General features: G+C 48.6%; 1 protein-coding gene across 1 annotated transcript in view; it reads left to right on the top strand.

The window, feature by feature from the left end:
• CDYL2 (chromodomain Y like 2) overlaps nt 1–19,314 on the top strand; it is a 179,336-nt gene extending 160,022 nt beyond the window's left edge. Inside the window, exons 3-7 of the mRNA XM_049786276.1 lie at nt 3,018–3,235; nt 7,699–7,871; nt 12,751–12,961; nt 14,964–15,107; nt 18,112–19,314. Coding sequence (XP_049642233.1) covers nt 3,018–3,235; nt 7,699–7,871; nt 12,751–12,961; nt 14,964–15,107; nt 18,112–18,270 — 905 coding nt within the window. The 3' untranslated portion in view covers nt 18,271–19,314. The remainder of the gene's footprint in view (nt 1–3,017; nt 3,236–7,698; nt 7,872–12,750; nt 12,962–14,963; nt 15,108–18,111) is intronic.
• Nucleotides 19,315–20,811: the final 1,497 nt, after the last annotated feature.

Below are 20,811 nucleotides of genomic sequence, written 5' to 3'. Positions count from 1 at the left end.
AATTTCTTTATCCACTCATCTGTTTTCAGGAACTTGAATTGTTTCTAGATTCTGGCTATTGTGAATAGTGCTAATTGATTCAATTTCTTAAGATACTTCCAAAACTTGAGCAAGAATTTATACTCAGGGACCTTATCACTCCTCCCTTCTCCCTGCCAACTTTTGTGGACATTCTTTTCTGGTGTTTTCTTCCTCAAAAGGAAAGATGGATTAGAATCCTCTCCCATCTTATATTAAAGACTCATTTGGCTCCTCACTGCCCTGCCCTTGAAGAGGCAGAGTAGAAATTATGCCCTGTTAGCTTTAAGAGCAAGTCTTCACTCTATAGAGCACCAGAGCATTTCACCGTGGATAGGAGGGACCATTGCTCACTTCTGGAATTCACTTCTCTATTTCGGCAGCTTTCTAGAATCTTACCATTGCTAGTTATCCTGTAAAGGATCATCAAATGCATTCATTTTCTTTTATATTTTTTCTTTTGGTGTTCTGGGAGGTATATTTTCGTGCTCGACAGAAATCACATTGGGGCTCCAGACTTGAGAGTGTTCACGTGGTCTCAAGACATCATTCATTTCCAGTTTATAGCACTTAACACCATTTTCTCTGTATCTCCAATTCAGAGAAAACCTGTCTCACCCACCCTTTCTAGTGCATTGCAGTGTCAAGACCTAGATCTTTGGCCAAGACAGTAGCTAAATAGCATCTCAGTATTGCTTTAATTTTCATTTCTCATATGGTACGTTTTTGTGAGCAGTACAGAGGGACATGGTGGTCTTTCTTATGTTGATGGCCCTTTGGGGGGGGGGAATATTCATTGAGGGTTCGCTTGCATCTTCTAGCCATTTTTTTTCCTGTAGAAATTTTGGTCAGAGAGATGGTACAGCAGGGAGGGCATTTGCATTGCATGTGGCCAACCTAGGTTTGATCCTCGCATCACATATGGTCCCCCAAGCTTGCCAAGCAGAGCCAGCCAGGAACTAGCACAGTGAGTTATGGCCCCAAAACAAAACAAAACAAAACAAAAAAACAAACAACAACAACAACAAAAAACCACCTCAAACCCTCCCAAAACTAAAAAACCAAAGCAGCTCTCCCCAACTCTAGCCTGGAGTTCTTTATGTGTCTGTATTTATGTCTGTGTATGCATAGGGGTATATGCATGTATGCGTTTTCACACGTGTGTGTTTATATGTGTGAATTATGCCTAGGTCATGATTTACCCAGTCGGGTGGTGACAAGTCACATGTTCCTGCCTGTACAGCATGGCCTGAGAGAGGTGGGGTCTTGCAGAATGACAGGCATGAGTCACAGCCAGTGGATCCCCCTTCTTTGCTCCTACATCCTGGTACATTGAAACACTTCCTGTAGGTCTGTGGAATGAGGTGTGGCATTTCCTGTGAGGTGGGGGTCTGTCTGCCTGGGTCCCCATCCAGCTGAGGTATGTGCATGGCCAGTCTGGGGTTCTGCCTTCAGGAGCCATGGAGTCCTCCCAAATGCTTAGGCTCAGAGCATGGAAAACAAGCACTTTCCACCTCACTAGCCTCAGGATCTTTGCTTTGACCACTGGCCTCTGTCAAATGTTTCCCATTCTCTCACTGCCCTAAGGAACCCCCTTGCCTCATCCCAGGTACCCACCCATTTCTCTGCTGGCTCAACTGTTCCCTTGTCTAGGTGCTGCTTAGAGGGAATTGGGGCATTTGGCATGGTTGGTCAGGGATTTCTTTGCATGGCTGGGGGATACCCCGCAGGGTGAATGTACACACTGCGGTTTTCCCTTGCACCCCTCTCGGTCACTTCTCACAGGGGCTGGACCCAAAGACAGATATAGATTTGTATCTGTGGGCTTCCTCAGGTCTGTAGAAGGTTTCACAGCAGCAATTTTCTCTAGCTGGAGGAGCCTGAGCTGGTGGTCCACTGCACCCTTCATTGCAAGTGGTCCCATGGGGAGCTGCTCAGAAACTTGTTTGACTCCCCTCTAGATCAGGGTGGGGGTAGGAGGCAGCAAGGTCCATATTCTTGGACATCCCAGGAAAAAGCCTATTGGAGGTCCCAGCCTCAAACAAAAAAGGCTTTGATTTTTTTCTAGGGGAGCACACCCAGTGATGTTCAGGGATATATTCCCTGCTCTGTATTCAGGGATCACTATATTCAGGGTAGGATTCAGGGCACCATATGGGGTGCTGGGAATCACAGCTGAGTCAACCAGGTACACAGCAAACACCTAAAATCCTGCATTACCTTTCCAGTCCCTGAGCCCTTTTAATCCATCCTTCCTTCCTTCCTTCCTTCCTTCCTTCCTTCCTTCCTTCCTTCCTTCCTTCCTTCCTTCCTTCCTTCCTTCCTTCCTTCCTTCCTTCCCTCCTTCCCTCCTTCCCTCCTTCCCTCCTTCCTTCCTCCCCTACCTTCTTCCCCTTCCTTCCTCCCCTCTTTCCTTCCTCCCCTTCCCTCCTCCCCTTCCCTCTTCCCTTTCCCTCCCCTACCCTTCCCCCTTCCTTCCTTCCTTCCTTCCTTCCTTCCTTCCTTCCTTCCTTCCTTCCTTCCTTCCTTCTTTCTTCCTTCCTTCCTTCCTTCCTTCCTTTCTTTCTTCCTTCCTTCCTTCCTTCCTTCCTTCCTTCCTTCCTTCCTTCCTTCCTTCCTTCCTTCCTTCCTTCCTTCCTTCCTTCCTTCCTTCCTTCCTTCCTTCCTTCCTTCCTTACTTCCTTCCTCCCTCCCTCCCTCCCTTCCTTCTTCCCTCCCTCCCTCCCTCCCTTCCTTCTTCCCTCCCTCCCTCCCTCCCTTCCTCTCCTTTTCTCTCCCCACATCTGAGATACTCAGGGGTACTCTGGATCAGTGCTTTGAGTTGCTCCTGGCAGTGCCCAAGGGGCCCTGCAGAGCCAGATCCAACCTCAGAACCATTTGTCAATCCTGTCAACCATTTATAAGCCCTGGCACTCTGTCCTGGGGTCTTGAGCGCCATGCTTAGTACCTCACTCTCCATTCTATGCGGACCCTCACTCTATATGTCTGCTTTCTGGAAGGCTCTACCCTGACCAATGGGGGATTAAACCTGCACAGCTCAGTGAAGAGGAAGCTGGAGACTGACAAGGACTATGTGTTCGACAAGAGGCTCAGATACAGCGTCCGCCAGAACGAGAGCAACTGCCGCTTTCGGGACATTGTGGTGCGAAAGGAAGAAGGCTTCACGCATATCCTGCTGTCCAGCCAGACCTCAGACAACAATGCGCTTACCCCTGAGGTGAGATCCCTGGCCTGAGGGGAGCACCAGGCTGGGATGGAGCCATTTGCTCTGGGTCCCCTCAAGGAGCTGAGGAGAATTGCATCCCTGAACATCTACCTGCAAATCTGCGCATGGGATCCTTTTCACATCAGGACCAGGGAACGGGGAGGGGGATCTTGTTTACTGCATAAGGAAACCTTTCCCTTTCTTGAATATTCTATACCCTGATATTCTTCATCATAGATTTTGATTTTGTTTTTATTTTGGGGGGAGCCACACCCAGCTGTGCACAGAGCTTATTCCTGGCTCTGCACTAACGAATCACTTTAAGCTTTGGGGACCATATGGAATGCTGGGACTCGAACCCAGATCAGCCACATTCAAGGCCAACTCCCTCCCTGCTGTGCTATCACTCCAGTCTTTTGTTCATTTCTTATTTGGAATATTTGTATTTTTGTCATGGATTGGTTATTTTTTATTTTTTTGTTTTTGTTTTGAGTTATTGGTTTTCGATTGATTTTATACAGGACACTTGGGAGTAGACCCTGAGGGTTGGTTCGTGTGCCCTACATCAGGCTTCTCATCCTGCTTTCTTTTCTAGGTGATAATTCCATCTTTACCTTAGGTGGATTTAGGAAATTTATTGGCTATTTGGTGCCACGGGGCAGACCCCAGGAGATATGGGGTGTTTGTGGGAGCACTAAAGAGATTCTCGATATTCCTCCCTGCATCTCTGTCCCCAGCACAGAAGGGATGAATGTAATAGTGAATGACAATTGACACTAAGACTAATTAATGGGGTCTTCGGACTATTACATTAGTTCTTTTGTTTTCTTGTTTAAATTTTTGCTTTTGGATCATACCTGGTAGCTTTTAGGGTTTACTTCTGGTTCTGTGCTCAGAAAATACTGTTTGTAGGCTCTGGAAACCAAATTGGACACCAGGGCTTGAACCCAGGTCAGCTGTATACAAGGCAAATGCTATTCCCGCTGAGCCCACTTTTTAATTTTTTCATGCTGGTGTCCAAACCCAAAGTCCCATGCACACAGAGCAGACATCTCCCAGTGCCAGTGTTATTATTTATTATTTATGCTTGGGGGCCACACCTTGTGGTACTTGGGTCTGTGATTAGAATCATTGCTGGTGGTGTTTGGGGGACCAGATGTGGTTCTGGGGATGAGAAAGGGCCAGCAGTGTGCAAAACAAGGGCCTTCATCTCAGAACTATCGCTGCAGTTCCTGTTGCATTTCTGTTTCTCCCCCTTGCTTCAGTGGGAGATTCTGCTAGTAGCACTAGTGTTGCCCCCCCCACCAACCCCCCTACCTCCGCACACTATACAATAGATAAGACATAGGCTTACACTCCTGAGCAGGCCTGGGATCTTGAAGCTTCAGTGAATAAGAGCTAAGGAGTGTCAGAGTGTCAGACACCACGTCTTCTGCATTCATGCTGTGACCAGTCTGTGGAGGAAACAGTCACACCCTCCCTGGTTCATCTCCTACCGTCTCATGAAGACACAGAGGGTTGACTACAGGGCAACACTGCCTGGGAGAAGAGTGGGTTTGGTCTGGCATAGCTCAACTTACTGGAGCACTCAGGGAGGACCTGAAGTGAGCTGGGGTGGACATCCTTGAATTGAGAACCTTGTCAAGAGTCTTGTCGTTGTGATTCATATACACATTCTTTAAGGGGATCATAGAAATGAAGACAGATGTGATTAAAGCCTTTGCATTTTAAGGGACTTGTGCTGGCTTGTTTTGTTCCTCCCCTGAGCAGGATATTTGGGGGTCTCTCATCCACTTTTAGCAGGATCTCTTGGGGTTCTGTATTGAGGAGTCAGAACTCCAGAGCCTCTGATTCCCCCCCCCCCAAAGGCTGCTTTTCTTGTGTTTGTACAGATCTGGCAGCCTTGTTATTTTAAGCGCATCACAAAACATCCACACGAGACCGTTCTTGCCTTTTTTTCCCCCTGCTGCACTGCGTGTTAAAACTGTGATCTAAAAAGGCAGCATCTTCTCTGATAACCCAAGGGACTGTGAAGTCTCCTGGGATTCTCTCTCTCTCTCTGTCTCTCTCTCTCTCTCCCCTCCTTCTTCTACCTCTTCCCTCTCCTTTCTCTCCTCTCTCTCTCTCCTCTCTCTCCCCTCTCTCCCCCCTTGTCCTCTCTCTCCTGTCTCTTTCCTATTTCCCCAAAGAACTGACTATAAGCATCCACTTCTGATCCTGACCAACTGAGGGGGCGGAAAGCTATGTACAAGGTAGGATGGTAGATTCAGGCAGTAACAAGACTCTGGATGACAAGAAAAAAGGAAAGTTACAGGAATAGGAAGGAAGGAGCGGAAATGCTTCTCTGGAGACTTTGCTTCAACTTGGGTGCCTTCTTTTAAAATACAAGAGGGCTGGAGCAATAACACAGTAGATAAGAAACTTGCCTATCGACCTGGGTTCAATTCCTGGCACCCTATATAATCCTCTAAGTACTGCCAGCAGTACCTCTGAATGCTTCTGAGTGAGGCTCCAAACCAACCAAAAAAAAAAAAAACAGGAATGCAAAAGTTATAATAAATGGACATGAAGGACATTTTCTCAGTCCAACAGAAGTTAAGAAAAAAATTTCAGAAAGTTAGTGATGTCACTGGGGTGTTGAGGTTTTGTGGGAGACAGTAAGTGAATTACTTTTATTGTATTGACTTATTTATTTTTTGTTTGGGGTCACACCCAACCAGGAGCAGGGCTTACGGCTTACTCCTGGCTCTGTGCTCAGGGGGTCACTCCTGGTTGGGGAAACTCTGTGGTTCTGGGGATTGATCCATGGTCAGCTTCATACAAGGCAAATACCATAGTTCCTGTACTATTTCTCTGGCCAAGTGAGCAGGTTTTAATGTCTCATATTTAATTATGCAAGAGGCATAACCAAAGAGACAGTAGGGGAATATTCTGAGAGCATTGATTTTTAAATGATGCTTAAAAATTTGATTAAGAATCATCGTTTGGCAGTGAATCACCACTATAGGTCATGGATGACATCAGCAGTGGTGTTCCTGGCTTGCTCCTGGCAATACTCAGGGAAGCACAGATGCTAGAGATCAGCCACATGACTTGGAACTTTTCTTGGTGAACTCCTCCTCCTCCTCCTTTACTTTCTCCTCCTCCTCTTCCACCTCTTCCTCTTCTCCTCCCCCTCCTCCTTCTCTTCCTCTTTTTTCTCTTCCTCTGCCTCCTCCTCTATCTCCTCTTCCTCTTCTCCCTCCTCCTCCTCCTCCCTCCTCCTTTTTCTTCTTTCTCCTTCTCTTCTTTCTCCTGCTTCCTCTTTTTTTTCCTCCACCTCCTTCTTAATCTTCTTCCTTCTTCCTCTTTCTTCCCTCTTATTTCTCCTCTTCTTTTCCTTCTCTTTCTTCTCCTTTCTTCCTTTTCCTCTTCTTCTTCCTCCTGCTCTTCCTTGCTTCCTCCTAGCTCTGAGCACAGAGCTCAGTCCTGGAGGAGGTTAGGGGATCATATGGAATGTTAGAGATTGAACTGCAATTGGCCACATGCAACACAAGTGCCCTACCTGTTGTACTATCACTCTGGCCTTGAGCACAAATTTCTTTTTGCAACACACTTTTTAATTCTTCATTTGCTGAGGGTTTCAGACAGAAAAGAAAGGATCTCACTGAAAAGGCTAAACATTCTCCCTAGCTTTGAAGGACAATTTTTGCTGGCTACACATGCCTGGCAATTATTCTCCTTAGTCCCCTAAAGTGCTATGGGTCTGATGCCATCTCTAAGGGGTGTGAGGTTTTAGATGATTCAAGGTTGAGCAAGATTAAAAGTAAATGGGGCCTCTGGAGATATTACTTAGGCTTCCCTTGAACTGTGCACAGGTACTTACTAATTGTTGAGGAGAGCACTGGCTCTCTTAAGCATCGCTTAGTGACCCAATGCTCCTTCTCAGTGACATGTGGCTCACTAGTCTGGATGAATCAAAACTTGGGCCTCGAAGAGTGATGCTGCTTGGACTCAGTAGTGCTGGGGGCCACTAGGCCTGGATACTGGACTCAAGGAGCTTGGTGGAACCCCTAGGACTAATGCTGGCAGCACTGTGGATTCTGTAGTGCAAGGAATAAAACTCAGGATTTCATGCATGCAAGACATGTGCTCCAGCGGTAGGAGCTATCTCCAGGGTCCTTGTGTGGGAATCTGCTCTCCTCTATCTACACCCCACACACATTGGAAAGGGTAAAACTATCAAACAGTGGTGGAAGTTTTGGAGAGGGGAGCAGGGGAATGTGCCTGCAACCTCTGCTCTTGCTTTGGGCTGGCACAAGAGGTCTGATGGAAGCTTCTATTTACTTTGATTTGGGGATAGGTTGGGTACAGAGGTGTGTTTATGTGTGTGTGTGTGTGTGTGTGTGTGTGTTGGAGGGGGCTCCCTGCAGGGTTTAGAGCCTCTGAGCCCTTGACCCCCAGGCTCTTATCTCTCTTTTCCCATCTTTCTGCAGATCATGAAGGAGGTTCGGCGTGCACTTTGCAATGCGGCCACGGATGATAGCAAACTCCTGTTGCTGAGTGCAGTGGGCAGCGTGTTCTGCAGTGGCCTGGACTACTCCTATCTCATCGGCCGCCTGTCCAGTGACAGGCGAAAGGAGAGCACACGCATTGCCGAGGCCATCAGGTAAGAGAGAACCTTCCCTCAGTGCATCCTCCTCCCACCTCCCATCTCCGATAGGGTGTTTCCTGGGACTAGGCTGCTCTCAAAGGGGTTCCCCTTTTATACCCCTGAGAATGCAGGTCTTATAGGGGCTGTCTAGCATTTTTCCTGCCAAACCTTGGGATGGAGTGAAATCTGTGCAGTACTTAGGAAAGTGTTGTCATTGTAATGATGTTAATCCTCCCAATCCATATGAGAGAGAGAGAGAGAGAGAGAGAGAGAGAGAGAGAGAGAGAGAGAGAAAGAGAGAGAGAAAACTGGAGCCATTGGTGGTGGGAAATGTGCACAGGTGAAGGGTGTTGGTATGACTGAAACTCAAATGAACAACTTTATAGCTGTGTGTATCACAGTGATTAAGTTAATTCATTTTATTAAAATAAATTTAAAAAGAAAATATAATAATAAGGAAGGAAAAAAAGAAATATTAATTAACCCCCTCCCAACAAAAGCAAACAAATCAAAAAACTTTGGGAGTTGAGCTAGTTCCCTCTTTATCCTTGGAATTTCAGTCAGGCTCCTCGTCATGACCACATCTCAGGCATTCAATGCCTGGCCCCTGCCTGGTGGTGACAGTGTTGGTTTTCTGGATGTTTCTGCAGTGGAATGTTGCTTAGTGTTGGGTGTGAGGATGTAGGGTGCCTAGGGCCATGGTTCCTGAAAAGACTTAGCAGACCCTGGGATGTTTCCTTTTGTCTCAGAGCAAAAATTGGGATTCCCTTTGGGCCATATTCACTCTCAGTCCTCAGTGAGTTTCAGGGCTCCCTGTTCTTTCCACACTCTTCCCAGTCAATAAGCATCACTTCCTGCTCAGGCCTCAGATGGGCTCACACTGTCATTCATGGCAAGTGACTCATGCTGCCTTGTGTTAGACTGGAGTCCTGGTTCAGCATGTCCTTTGGGTCCCTGAGAAGGACCAGGAGAAACCCCTGGCTGGTGAGGAGGAAACACAGGATGCAGATGGAGACACAGACATTATTTTTCTTAATCGTTGTTTTAATTGAATCAATATGAAATTCATCACTTACAAAATTGTTCGTAATTGAGTTTCAGTCCTGCAGTGTCCAACACCCTGCACCAGTTCACAGTTTCCACTACTAATCCTTCCAGTTTCCCTCATGCTACACCTTCCCCAGCTTTTGTGGCTGACATTTTCTCTCTCTCTCTTTCTCTCATTTTCTCTCTCATTTTCTCTCTCTCTTTCTCTTTCTCTCTCTCCTGTTTTCCTTTTAGCCACCATGGTTTGCAATCTTGTTACTGAAAGAATATCCTGCATATCACTTTCCCTTCTTTCAGCACCCAGTTCTTGCTCATAGTGACCATTTCCAACTTTCATTGTCCTAGTACTTCCTTCTCTGCCCTTACTCCACTCCCTCGCTCTTTGTGCCAAGCTTCTCACTATGGACCAGTTCTCCTGGCCCTCGTTTCTATTGTCTCTGGATATTATTACCACACTATTATTTTTATCCCACAAATGAGAGCTTATTCTAGGACATGGACATTATCATGGAAAGCTATAGTGGGGAACACCTGGGGTATGTCTGGGGTCTCAACATTGGGGACCTGCCCTACCCTGAGACAGGCAGGAAGGACCCCCAAGGAGAGAACTCATGCAGATAAGCAGTTAACTTTGGCTCCTTCAGTCACTGAGTGATGTTGGTGTTAGAACAGAACAGAGACCAAGGGCCCAGGAGGGAAATTCTGGTTCTTTCAAAGGTGCCAGTGTATGTGATCCCTGAAAAGACCAGCGCAATGATAGAGGGGAGATAGAAGAGGGGGAGAGAGAACCCCCAAAATCTGAGAGACTTTATTGGAAGTATTTCCTAGCTCTAGCAACTTCATTAGTTAGGGCTAATGAAGGGCTGCCTGCCTCTAAACTTTCTCTTGTCCGCATGGCCCTTGGGTGCCTTGACCTGCGCAGGGGAAGATAATGCTGCAGAAACAAGACAATCAGATGCATTCATGTGAGGGTAGCTGTAGTGAGGAATGGGGTTAAAGCAGGGCTGAAAAGTGGTGGAGAAGACTCACTCTTCCCTACAGGTGTTCCCTGGGGACTAGAACCCAGGAATGAGAAGATTCCACGACTTTGCAGAGACATGTGAGGGGCTCTGGAGATAGACAGGACCAGGTCCCTCAGCTGCTCTCTCTGTTCTTGCTTATTCCCAGACTTTTGCTTCCTGTGCCAGTCTCTTGGGGAAAGAACTTGGCTCTGTCCAGGGAACCTCCAATACCACAGGTCTTGGTGAAGAACCTTGTTCCTGCCGACAGAGAGTGTCCAGGGCTAGACCCAAACCTGCTGTATGTCCCCAGCATCCCAGTCCCATCTTTGCTGGTCACCATTGGTGCTCCCTCCCCCTCCTCGCCTTCCTCCTCACTTCCTTAGGGAGACTGAGGCACATGTTCCCGCAAACTGGCTCATAGTGCAGACAACCCAGGAATGAACTAGGAGCCATTGGCATGAATGAGCTTTGTGAGTCACTCATTGCTAGCTATAATGCCTAATTGCCACCCCACAAAGGGTTAGGAGCGAGGGCCCAAAACTTTTCCTGCAAAAGCTCTGCAGGTTTCTGAGAACCAGCATGGACACTGGGAGTAGGGCCTGATGCAAAGCCCACTTTCATGGCAGGCAGCCCAGCTGGGATTGTGCTGACCAGAGGATTGCTGCCCCTAGGAAATGGGAGTCATAGAAAGCATGTTTCTGGGATCTAGGGTGTAGCTTAGCAGTAGAGCATGGGTCATGTGTGTGTGATTCCTGGATCTGTGGGAAAGTGAGCAAAGAACAAGTAGAAAAGTATATTGCTGGCCTCGTGGATTACCAGGATGGAGAGTGAGAAATGGTTCCACGGGGAACTTTGGGATGGTTCTCTGAGTAAGGGTATGGCTTACTCCTATGGTTATTCTGGCTTCACCTCGGTTCAGAGACCTCCCTGTCGGGGTCTCGGAGATGGAAACTACCATTGTGGGACGCTGTATGGCTCTGAGTATCCTCTGTAGCAGGTCACCACAGAAAAAAATGGCTAAAGGCCAGATGCCTACTCAAGCAGAATTTGATTGAGTCTAGTCACCTGGAGGGTAGATCATGCCTGTCATTTGGCAGCAGTGCAGAGGGGCAAGGAGACCTGAGGCCTTCTGGGTATGTGCCTTTGCTCCCTGTTATCTGCTTTACAAGGAATACAGTGTGCACCCAGGGACTCCTGTTTGGTGATAGGAACTGAGTTGATTTGTAGCCAAGACCTGCAGACTGTGCCCTGGACCAGCGTGGGCCCAGTATTTGGGCACTGTATAAGGAGCCTGTGGTAGGGGTGGACAATGTGAGAGCCCAGTGTTAGGGTGAAGGTCAGCTCAGGGCCATATAATGGGGTGCAGGTCAGTGTAGGGCCTGGTGTTGGGGTATAGGTCAGTGCAGGGCTTGGTGTTGAGAACAGGTCAGCATGGGGCTCAGTGTCAAGCTGATCAGCGCAGGGCTCGGGGCCTACTGCGCAAGATCAAATATCCCAGCAGCGGCAGAGTTGGTAACGCAATACCTTGTTTGCTATCTGGCATCCACAATCCCCGGGCTGGGACAGAGATCTTTTATGTGGGGTGGGAGCAGCATAGGGGACTGTCCCCCAGGCCCATCTGTACCCAAGATCTGAGCAGACTGCTGAGTAGGGGTTCTAACTGTGCCCACAGCCCCGTATCCCCAGCACACACCCCAGTGTGAAAGCTCCGGGGCACAGGGCTGGGCATGTCAACAACTGGAGATTGGGGGGGGGGGATCAGAGACCCTAAGAGAGAGGCCCCCGTAGCTGCTTTTCTCAAGGGTATTGGGGAGGATCTCTGCTGCGGAGATCACTACCTCACTAAAATCCCATGACTCCAAGTGTCCAGAGTGGACAGAGTGTTGCCCAACACGTCCTCTTATACCCCAAAGGTTCTGAGGGCCATGCAAAGTAGCTGTACCCTCACTGTGGACTCTGCCGGTATGTTTGGTAAAAAAAAAAAAAAAAACGCTGGTTCAAAGCTGGACAGACAGGTGGATAGAAGGCCAGACAGGCAGGAGCAGGCTTTTCTCTGCAGCCACATTCTTTTGGGTTCAGAGGCTGATAAAATGCTGTCAAGCCTGCAGGAAAACCCCAAATAGTGGCCAGTTTAGGGAGCTAGTCTAATTGAACACAGCCTTGCCCTGTGAAGAAGAGACTCGCACAGCCTTGCCAATGCAGACCACAGGTGGTGCCCTAGAGCTGCCCTGGCCATCCGGCCACCCTTTAGGTAATGCAGACCAGACAGTCTTAGAGAAGAATCCTTTGGTCACAAGCCAGATCCATCCTCTGCACCTGGCTTCTGTCTATAACACCCTTAGAACCCGGAGCTCATAGAGGAACATAGGGGCTTGACTTTAGCTCCTGTTCAAGTGAGTTCTAGTTTTTGCCCCCCACTCCCCAAGTGTACTCTCCTTTATCCCTTTTCACCACTCTGTTCTGAGCCTTCACCTAGAGACTGATTCCTCACCAAGAATCCCAGCTCGTCTCTCTGATGCATCAAACCTGAGCTTGGGCAGAGTTGGCAGCAGGGTACACTATGGGGGCAGTGGTGGGAATGGTCTGGGGTCATCCGGGTACGCCGGGGCATTGGGCTACTCCCTGAATACCCCTAGGATCCGTGTCACCAATCAGGGCATGTGACAAGCCTGAGATCATGGCTCCACTGTGTTCAGGAAAGCAAGCCCTCTCCCTCTCACCCCCCGCGGCCAGGTATACCCTCTCCTCTGGCCCCTGAGGCCATTCCCTGGTACCTGGGGGACAGGTGGAGCTTCTGGGAACCCAGAAGGCACCTGCCTCACCAAGGATCTGCTCTCTCCTGGCAGGGACTTTGTGAAGGCCTTTATCCAGTTCAAAAAGCCCATTGTGGTGGCCATCAATGGGCCTGCCTTGGGCCTGGGTGCTTCCATCCTGCCGCTCTGTGACATAGTGTGGGCCAGCGAGAAAGCTTGGTTCCAGACACCCTACGCCACCATCCGTCTGACTCCTGCTGGTTGCTCCTCTTATACCTTCCCACAGATCCTGGGTGTTGCCCTGGTAAGTCTCCTGGGGCCCTAACGGAGGTTTCTGTAGTTGAATCGGGTCTCAGCACCAGCTGCCATGGATTGAGCAGAGAACCAGGGCCGGCTCTTCCTGTCCATGTGTGTGACTGATCTCCAGACACTCTGACCCCTCTCATAGAGATCTGTCATGAAGCTATGATGATGTTGGAGATGGGGGATCATGTCTTTAAACAGTGGAACCCAGAGATCAGAGGCAGAGGTGGCAGAGGGCTGTGAAATTTGTACCAAAAGTATTCTATTTTTGTTTGTTTTGGGGCCACACCCAGCAGTGCTCAAGGGTTACTCCTGGCTCTGTGCTCAGGAATCACACCTGAGGGCTCGGGGTATCATATGGGATGCCAGGAATTCAAACCTGGGTCGGTATTATGCAAGGCAAGCACCCTCCCTGCTGTGCTATGGCTTTGGCCCCAATATCAGCAGTGTTATTGGCATTAGTGAAACTTGGGCTTGTTCCCTTCACTTGGCACTTACCACACCAACACTGGCGCTGAGATACCATGTTCCTAAAACCACACTGGGGTAAGAACCACCCATAGTATGCTCACTATGACATCATAGTTAGGATGAAACAGTGAGTTCTGAGCTCAGCAGCCCATCCACTAAACACACGCCCTGTGTGTGTGGTCTCTGACCTTCTCACCCACTCCAGGTAAGGTCCTTTATCAGGGCTGCTATGTGCTCCCCAGTCTCAGGCACCCCAACAACAGAAATGTTCCTTCCCATACTTAGGGAGCTAGGAGGTATCCATGTCATCTTCCTACCAGATTGATTTTCCCATGCAGGTCCTTAGACACCAACCCACAAGGGAGTCTTCAACCTACCCTGGCATGTATGTCCTCGGGAACCTGCCTGCCAGGGAGGCTGGGACAGGGCTGCCTCACCCCAGAAGTGCAATGCAGAGGGGTGTCCATGCACTTTCATAACCCCTGTGACTGCCCAGGGCTACCACATTCCCTCAGGGGTTTGCATCACCTGGGCCATGTGCCTCTCTCCACTTGTCACCAGCAGAAGAGACCCATCTCTCCCCTCTGGGACCCATATGTCTTCTCTATGTAGTACTTTGGCTTGAACTGTTCAGAAACTCTGATTTCTAGTGTTCACCGCAGACTTCAACCTAGCTCACCCCCCACCAAGGGGAGGTCATTGCGGCCCATCCATAGTGAGCGGGACAGGAAAGAAATGCACACTCAGATTCTGAGACTGCAGGAGTGTGGTCCTGAGTCATGGGTGCCAAGGGGATTGTGTGCTGTGGACAGGGCTGGGCAGGCAGTGGACCATGGCCTGGGAAGAGAGTGGACATAGCAAAGTGTCTGTCAGCATGGACCCTGCCACCTCTGTGTGAGTGCCTCTGTCCACTGTCCTCTCTGTGCTGAGGGCTCCTCCCACTCAGATTCTTTCTCAAGCTTGAAAGCAAGAAAGAAGCTTCTAGAAGAAATCGGGTGCCAAGAAAATGCGGAAAACGCAGAGGGCAGGGCTGTTCTCTGCCTGGCACAGCTCCAGCTCCAGGAACAGACGCATCTCTGAGCTTGGCTGTTCTAGGATGAGATGTGTAGCACTTTCTTAGCAGTATCCTGAAGTGTTTGGTACTTCCTTGCTGCCCCCAAGGGGGCTCTGGGAAGCTCTGAGGGTGGAGTGTCCAGTGGGAGCCTCCCATGCAGTTGGGGTGGGAGTCACTTACTTTTCCAGGTAGTGCTGAGTGAGTTTATGTTTCTAAGGAAGTTGGGGACCCTCGGAGAAATCACCTGACCATCAGGACTCATTGGCAGATTCGAAGTCTCACTGCTGGATGTAGGGAGGGGTTCCGGATATCAAAGCCACAAGAAAGGGGGCTGGTCTCAGAAAGATGCAAAAGGAATTCCTCCTGGAATTTCTCAAGTGTATCTCACACCTCGTTCAGGGCCTAGAGTGGGGCTGGAGCCATGACACTACCCAGGCTCGGATGCCCACTCACTTGTACTCTGCCTTTGCTTCCCCAGGCTAATGAGATGCTGTTCTGCGGGCGGAAGCTCACGGCACAGGAGGCGTGCAGCCGAGGGCTGGTGTCCCAGGTCTTCTGGCCCACTACGTTCAGTCAGGAGGTCATGCTGCGGGTGAAGGAGATGGCGGCCTGCAGCGCCGTGGTGAGTCCCTGAGCTCCCAAGTCTTGTTTTCCTAGGCCCATCATATCCATGAGGGCCTCAGGGTCAGAGACCTTGTCAGGTTGCCTTGGAGGGGCACAAAGGAGGTGGGAAAAAGCTCCATGTTTTTTTTTTTTTAATTTAAGTAACATGATCATAGTTGGGTTACAGTCACAAACAGAACACCCCCCTTCACCAGTGTAACATTCCCCTCTTCCCCCAGCTCCATGGTTTTTTATCAGATGTTGAATCAATGTATGTCTCTGGCAAACTTAAATCCAGAGCTAGAGTTTGAAAACTATAGGGAAGAGATTTATACTGGGAGTGGAGGTGGATGGATATCAGGGAAAGGAGCATGCATCACCTCAAAATAAAACAAAACAAAACAGTCTGGAGTGATAACACATGCATTTGCCTTGCATGTGGCTGAACCGGGTTCAATCTCTGGCATCTCATATATTCTCTAGAGCCTGCCAGGAGTGATATTTGAATGCAGTGGCAGGAGTAACATCTGGGTACCACTGGGTGTGACCCAAAAACTCAAAATACAAACAAATAGAAAACAGGGCCTGGAGTGATAACACAGTGAAGAGGGCAATTGCCTTGCACATTGTTGACCTGGGTTTGATCCTCAGCATCCCATTTGGTCCCCCAAACCTGCCAGGGGCTATTTATGAGGGCAAAGCTGGGAGTAACTAATCCCTGAATGCCACTGGGTATAGTCCCAAAGCCAAAAAAAAAAAAACAACTACTAAAAAATAAACCCCTAAACTGACATGATTACACCAAATACCTTGAATTTTCCAAAGCTTCAGGACCCCGTGCTCAGGAGCTCTTCTTGCTCTCATTTCTCCTGCCAGTCACCAACCGCCTGGCAGACCCCATCAGCCCCGTTTGACTCTGAAGCTACATTGAAAATTTGATAAATAAATAACACTTCCTCTGAGGCCCCAGTTTTTAATTAAATGTCGATTCTATCTCATAAAAGCACTGGGAGCCTCGCCTGGAAATATCCTGTGGCAAGGTGGAGGTGAGGCCATGCTGGGAGCGAGTGGCAGGACTATACAGGAAATGAGAAGATTCTGGGGGTGTGGAGGGGGAGACTCAGGCATGTGTGCTTGGGAAGCAGTATATGTGGGGGGGGTGCTGGTCTGGTTTCTCCTTCCCCACCCAGGCCCCCAGCTGTCTCATCAGAGTTCTCTGTTGTGTGGATAATGATGATGATTAGCATGGCTTTTATGAAACTGGTACCGATGGGACTGCTGGTGATATTAGCAGTGGAGTTGGAGGTGCTAGGGATGGCAGTGTGGGCAATATTTTTGGTGATGGTGGTAATGACCAAGGTGTTATGAGACTGCAGATCTCTATTGCTGGACATGGATCCAGTGCCCTTCTCATGTCTCCCTTTGCATCTTCCTAGTGCTTCGGGGGACTAGCTTGTTGCATATTCTAGCTCTGAAAATCCTGCATCCCAGCCAGGTTGGCCCTGATAGAAGCAGCAGATAAGCAGCCATGCTAGATGCAGTGGGAACAGTGGGATTGAGCTGGTCTCTGAGGTGGTCTCTGAAGAACCATGGGATGGGAAGGGAGGTCAAGAGACAGGCAGTGTTAGATCTCTGGGTGATGGAGATGCAGATGGGAGCACTATGGAAAAAGCTGCAGAAAAACACCCTGGTGGATACTTCAGAAGCAGGCAGGATATTTGAGCAAGTTGCTGATCTGGGATCCACTCTGGGCCTCTGGGCAACAGTGTTCTGAGGTGTTCTATCCACCTGCCCCACACCCCTCAATCTCCACCTTGGCTTTAGCTCACCAACCTCTGGCGGCCTATGAAGCAGGTGAGCTTTTGTATTGCATTTTTCTGTCAAAGCTCCCAGAGTCTGAGAATGTGCTTTGACCACCACTGGGGCAGAGAGAGAGAGGCTGGAGGTAGGAACCCTATCAGAATCCACCACAGGTTGGAGGCCATTTCCCTCTACTTGTGATACAGAGACAAAAAAAAAAAATCTTTTTTTTTTTTCCTCTAGTTTTTGGGTCACACCTGGCAGTGCTCGGGGGCTATTCCTGTCTCTATGCTCAGAAATCACTCTGGGCAGGCTCTGGGGACCATGTGGGATGCTGGGATTCAAACCACCGTCCTTCTGCATGCAAGGCAAACACCTTACCACTGTGCCATCTCTCTGCCCTCCCTCCCCCAATCTTATTTATTCCCAACATCTGTGAGGAGTAAAGGAAAGAACAAGAAAAGTCGAGTCTTTGGGATTGTTTGATTCTTGTCACAGTCAGCAGTATTATTACCCCTATATTACTAGCACCATTACTGTTTCACTCCTAGTACTGCCCCAGTACTAGAGCATCATTTTTATCATGACCTCATTACTGTTACTACTAACTATACTGCCTACAGTCTCATACGATCCTGTCGCATTATTGCTGAACATGACTACTGCACAACACTGTGCTTATTGCCATGATTGCTACTATTATTTTTCATTGCTGCAGTGATTTCTAACATGATTGCTCCTATGATTACGCTTATTCTTATTTCCAAACCTGAACAGGAGACATTGATAGTGGGCAGAGGTGGAGAGATGAGTGGGGAGAGTTAGAAGAATCCTTTGATTACCTGTTATCTGTTTCCTGATCTTACTGTGTGATCCCTGAGCGTCCCTGAATGAGGCATCATTATTCCATTTCATGGCTCTCACGTTGAAGCCAGTAGTTTTCTCAGGACTCCAGGACACTGATAGTCACTGAGGCAGAATTTATGTGGCCCTGCAGTAGGGGAGGCCCTCCCAAGCAGAGACAACTCAACATTCTGGTCCCTTCCCCTCTGAGATCCAGCCTGGCCCTGCTAGGGTTATGGGGTTCCTAAGCCCCCCTGCTGAGAAGGCAGCCCCCTTTGGCTTTGGACCCTGGAAAGATAGCAGACACCACCCAGGACTACATGCTCAGAGCCCAGGCTAGTCGCCATATCTTGGTTAATGAGGTTGATATTTCTCCACAGGTCTTGGAGGAGTCGAAGTGCTTGGTGCGGAGCTTCCTGAAGTCAGTGCTGGAAGATGTGAACGAGAAAGAATGTGTGATGCTCAAACAGCTCTGGAGCTCATCCAAAGGCCTGGACTCCCTCTTCAGCTACCTGCAAGACAAAATCTATGAAGTCTGAAGGTGGAGGGTAGCTCACTGAGCCCCCACACCCAGGGAGGAGGGGCCTCTGACTTCCAGCAGGGACTCATGTCCCCCAAGTTGGGATCGTGTCTCTGCGTCCCTAGAGTAACGAGAGTAATGTCCATTTCCTCATGTCCTTTGGTTGTTTGTCCCTCATTGGTTCGGTTGTGTGTAGGCAGATGGAAACCTGTGAATGTGGCCTCTGAGGTGTGTGTGCTCACCCAGCTGGTCCTTCATCCAGCTCCACCTACTGAGGGCTCTATTTTCCCCAGGCCTCTGCCTCGGGGACCCCCTCTCACTGAAAGGCTGCACTTCTCTGCCCTCCTCACTCAGGCTGTGTCTACACAGTGCCTCTGATCTGGGGACGGGGCCTTCTGGGGACATGCGTGGCTCTGGGGACAGGGGATACTCCAACTTAGGGAAATCTCAGACCAATGAGCAAAAAAACAAAAACAAAAAACATAATACAGTTCTGCAGGGCCATCTGCAGTTTTCCTCTGTGATGCAACTCTGTATGATTTTTCAGGGCTTAGTCTTTAAAAACTGAAATCAAGTGATTTACAAACACAGATCTTGTACATTTAGGGATGTTTTGTTAAATATATATTTTTCAAACGACATAAGTGGAAATTCTGATAATTTATGTGTATTATATGTAAAGCTAGTTGTGCAGAAGCGTGAACTCTTAGTAAAATGGGGTTCTTTGTTCTTTTAAATAGACTTATTTAATTTATTTATTTGTGTCTATATATATATGATAATATCTGGCTTGTTAGGTACAGATAATTATTTTCCTACTGCCCTGGACCAAATCCGTAGAAAGTTCACTCACTTTGGTGCAATTCTAGCAACAAACCACATGGAACTCGAATTCAGAGGGCAAAACTGGGAGGAATGCTGCAGCAAACAGGCTACCTCGGGTCCAGATCCACCACCTTTACGATGGTTCTCAGCCATCTTCATCGGCAACTGGTTCCTGAGGCTTGTGCTTGTGGGAATCCTGAAGGATATTTTTTCTCCACTCTGCTGCCTTTAAGGAGATCAAGGCCCATTAGTCCAAAAGACCCTGAGATATCCTGCTGGGGGGGTGGGGGTGGTGGTGACCTAGACAAGAATGTGGGAGCCACACGGAATCAAGTGAGGCTGTTTGCTTGGGCGCAGAGGACTCAGATTCATGACCCTTTCCCATGCAAGTGATCCCTCTTTCTCCTTCTTGTCAATTCACTTAAGAGAGCAAGACGTAAGGATGAGGTATCAGATGCCAGGCCTGGGCCCACCAAAGTCCCCCATAATTTTGCATCTATAATTCCGGCTCCCAGTCCTTGGATCTGGTTTGGGTTTTAGTTTGGTTTTGCAAAATAAAGAATAGAGAGAGATAAAGGAATGTTTTATGTTAGTTTTAAGTGTTGAACAACAGGGTGGGAGGTGAGCACAGTGAATAGTTGAGACTGTTGAGGGAGGCTTCAACCAGAAAGTGAGCTCCTTATTATGGTCAACTTTCCCAGCTCCATCACCACCCCTAACAGTCCCCTTTCTCTTTCTGATAACGCTTCTTTCACTCATTTGGTGGGGGGAACTAAGGGAGGTGTGTGTGTGTGGGAGGCTGGGAAGAGAGGGTCACTTTCTCTCTCATACCTGAAGGCCACCAGGTGCTTTGGGCTGGACAGGTGGGGAGCATCCAGGTGCCTGAGCTGGGGCTAGACATGGCCTGTCCTTGCCATGCTTGTGTTGATCTGTTCTCTGCTTCCCCAGACTTGGGGGTGGGTGGCAGGGAAGGTTGCTTCTTCCTGCCCCCAGCTCAGTCTGCATAGGATCCTAAAGGAAGTGAGATCGAGTCTATGGGGAATTAATTACCTGCTTCTGCTCCAATGCCTCTTCCCATCTTCCCTTGGGAATTTTTTCCTTCCTTCCATAAACTACCCCAAACCACAAAATCAAAAACCTTTAAAGGAATAGCTTTTAGCTTCTTCATCTTTTCAGGGACGACACCTTCCATAACTTTAGAAGCTGTGTCAGGATTTTCAGCAGAGGAGGACGACGATGTTTTGAAATGGCTCTTGACCAGTGTTCATCTGGGTCGCTACTGAAGGAATCAGAAATATTTTTAGCTCTGGACTCTGTCGTCACATCCAAAATTTGAAATGTTCTAAGGGTTTCTGATTGTGGAGGGAGGAATGTGAGGCCAATGCTAGGGGATAGTTGATCATTACCCTGTAGGTTCTGGGTGGAACCAGACTGTGTTTTGGTTGTTACCAAACCAAAGTCAATTCCAGAATGATGTTCCACCCATCAGGCAAAAGTTGACTAAATCTGTTTGCTGTGTGGAAGGTAGATTCAGAGAATTTTTCACTTTCTGCATACTTTTAAATGAAATCCAGTAATTGAGGCCAGATTGACCCAGTATAAGATAGTTTGTGTTTGTTCCTTGGTCCCCCTAATGGCCCTCTTAGGGAGGGCTCCTGATCATTTTATTTGGGAGGGGCACACCTAACAGAGCTCAGGGCATATTCCTAGCTCTGTGCATAGGAATCACTCCTGG

This window comes from Suncus etruscus, chromosome 14, assembly GCF_024139225.1.
Source record: "Suncus etruscus isolate mSunEtr1 chromosome 14, mSunEtr1.pri.cur, whole genome shotgun sequence".
Classification (NCBI taxonomy): Eukaryota; Metazoa; Chordata; class Mammalia; order Eulipotyphla; family Soricidae; genus Suncus; species Suncus etruscus.
The sequence above is the reverse complement of the archived record's forward strand: the minus strand, read 5'-3'. Positions and strand labels throughout refer to the sequence as shown.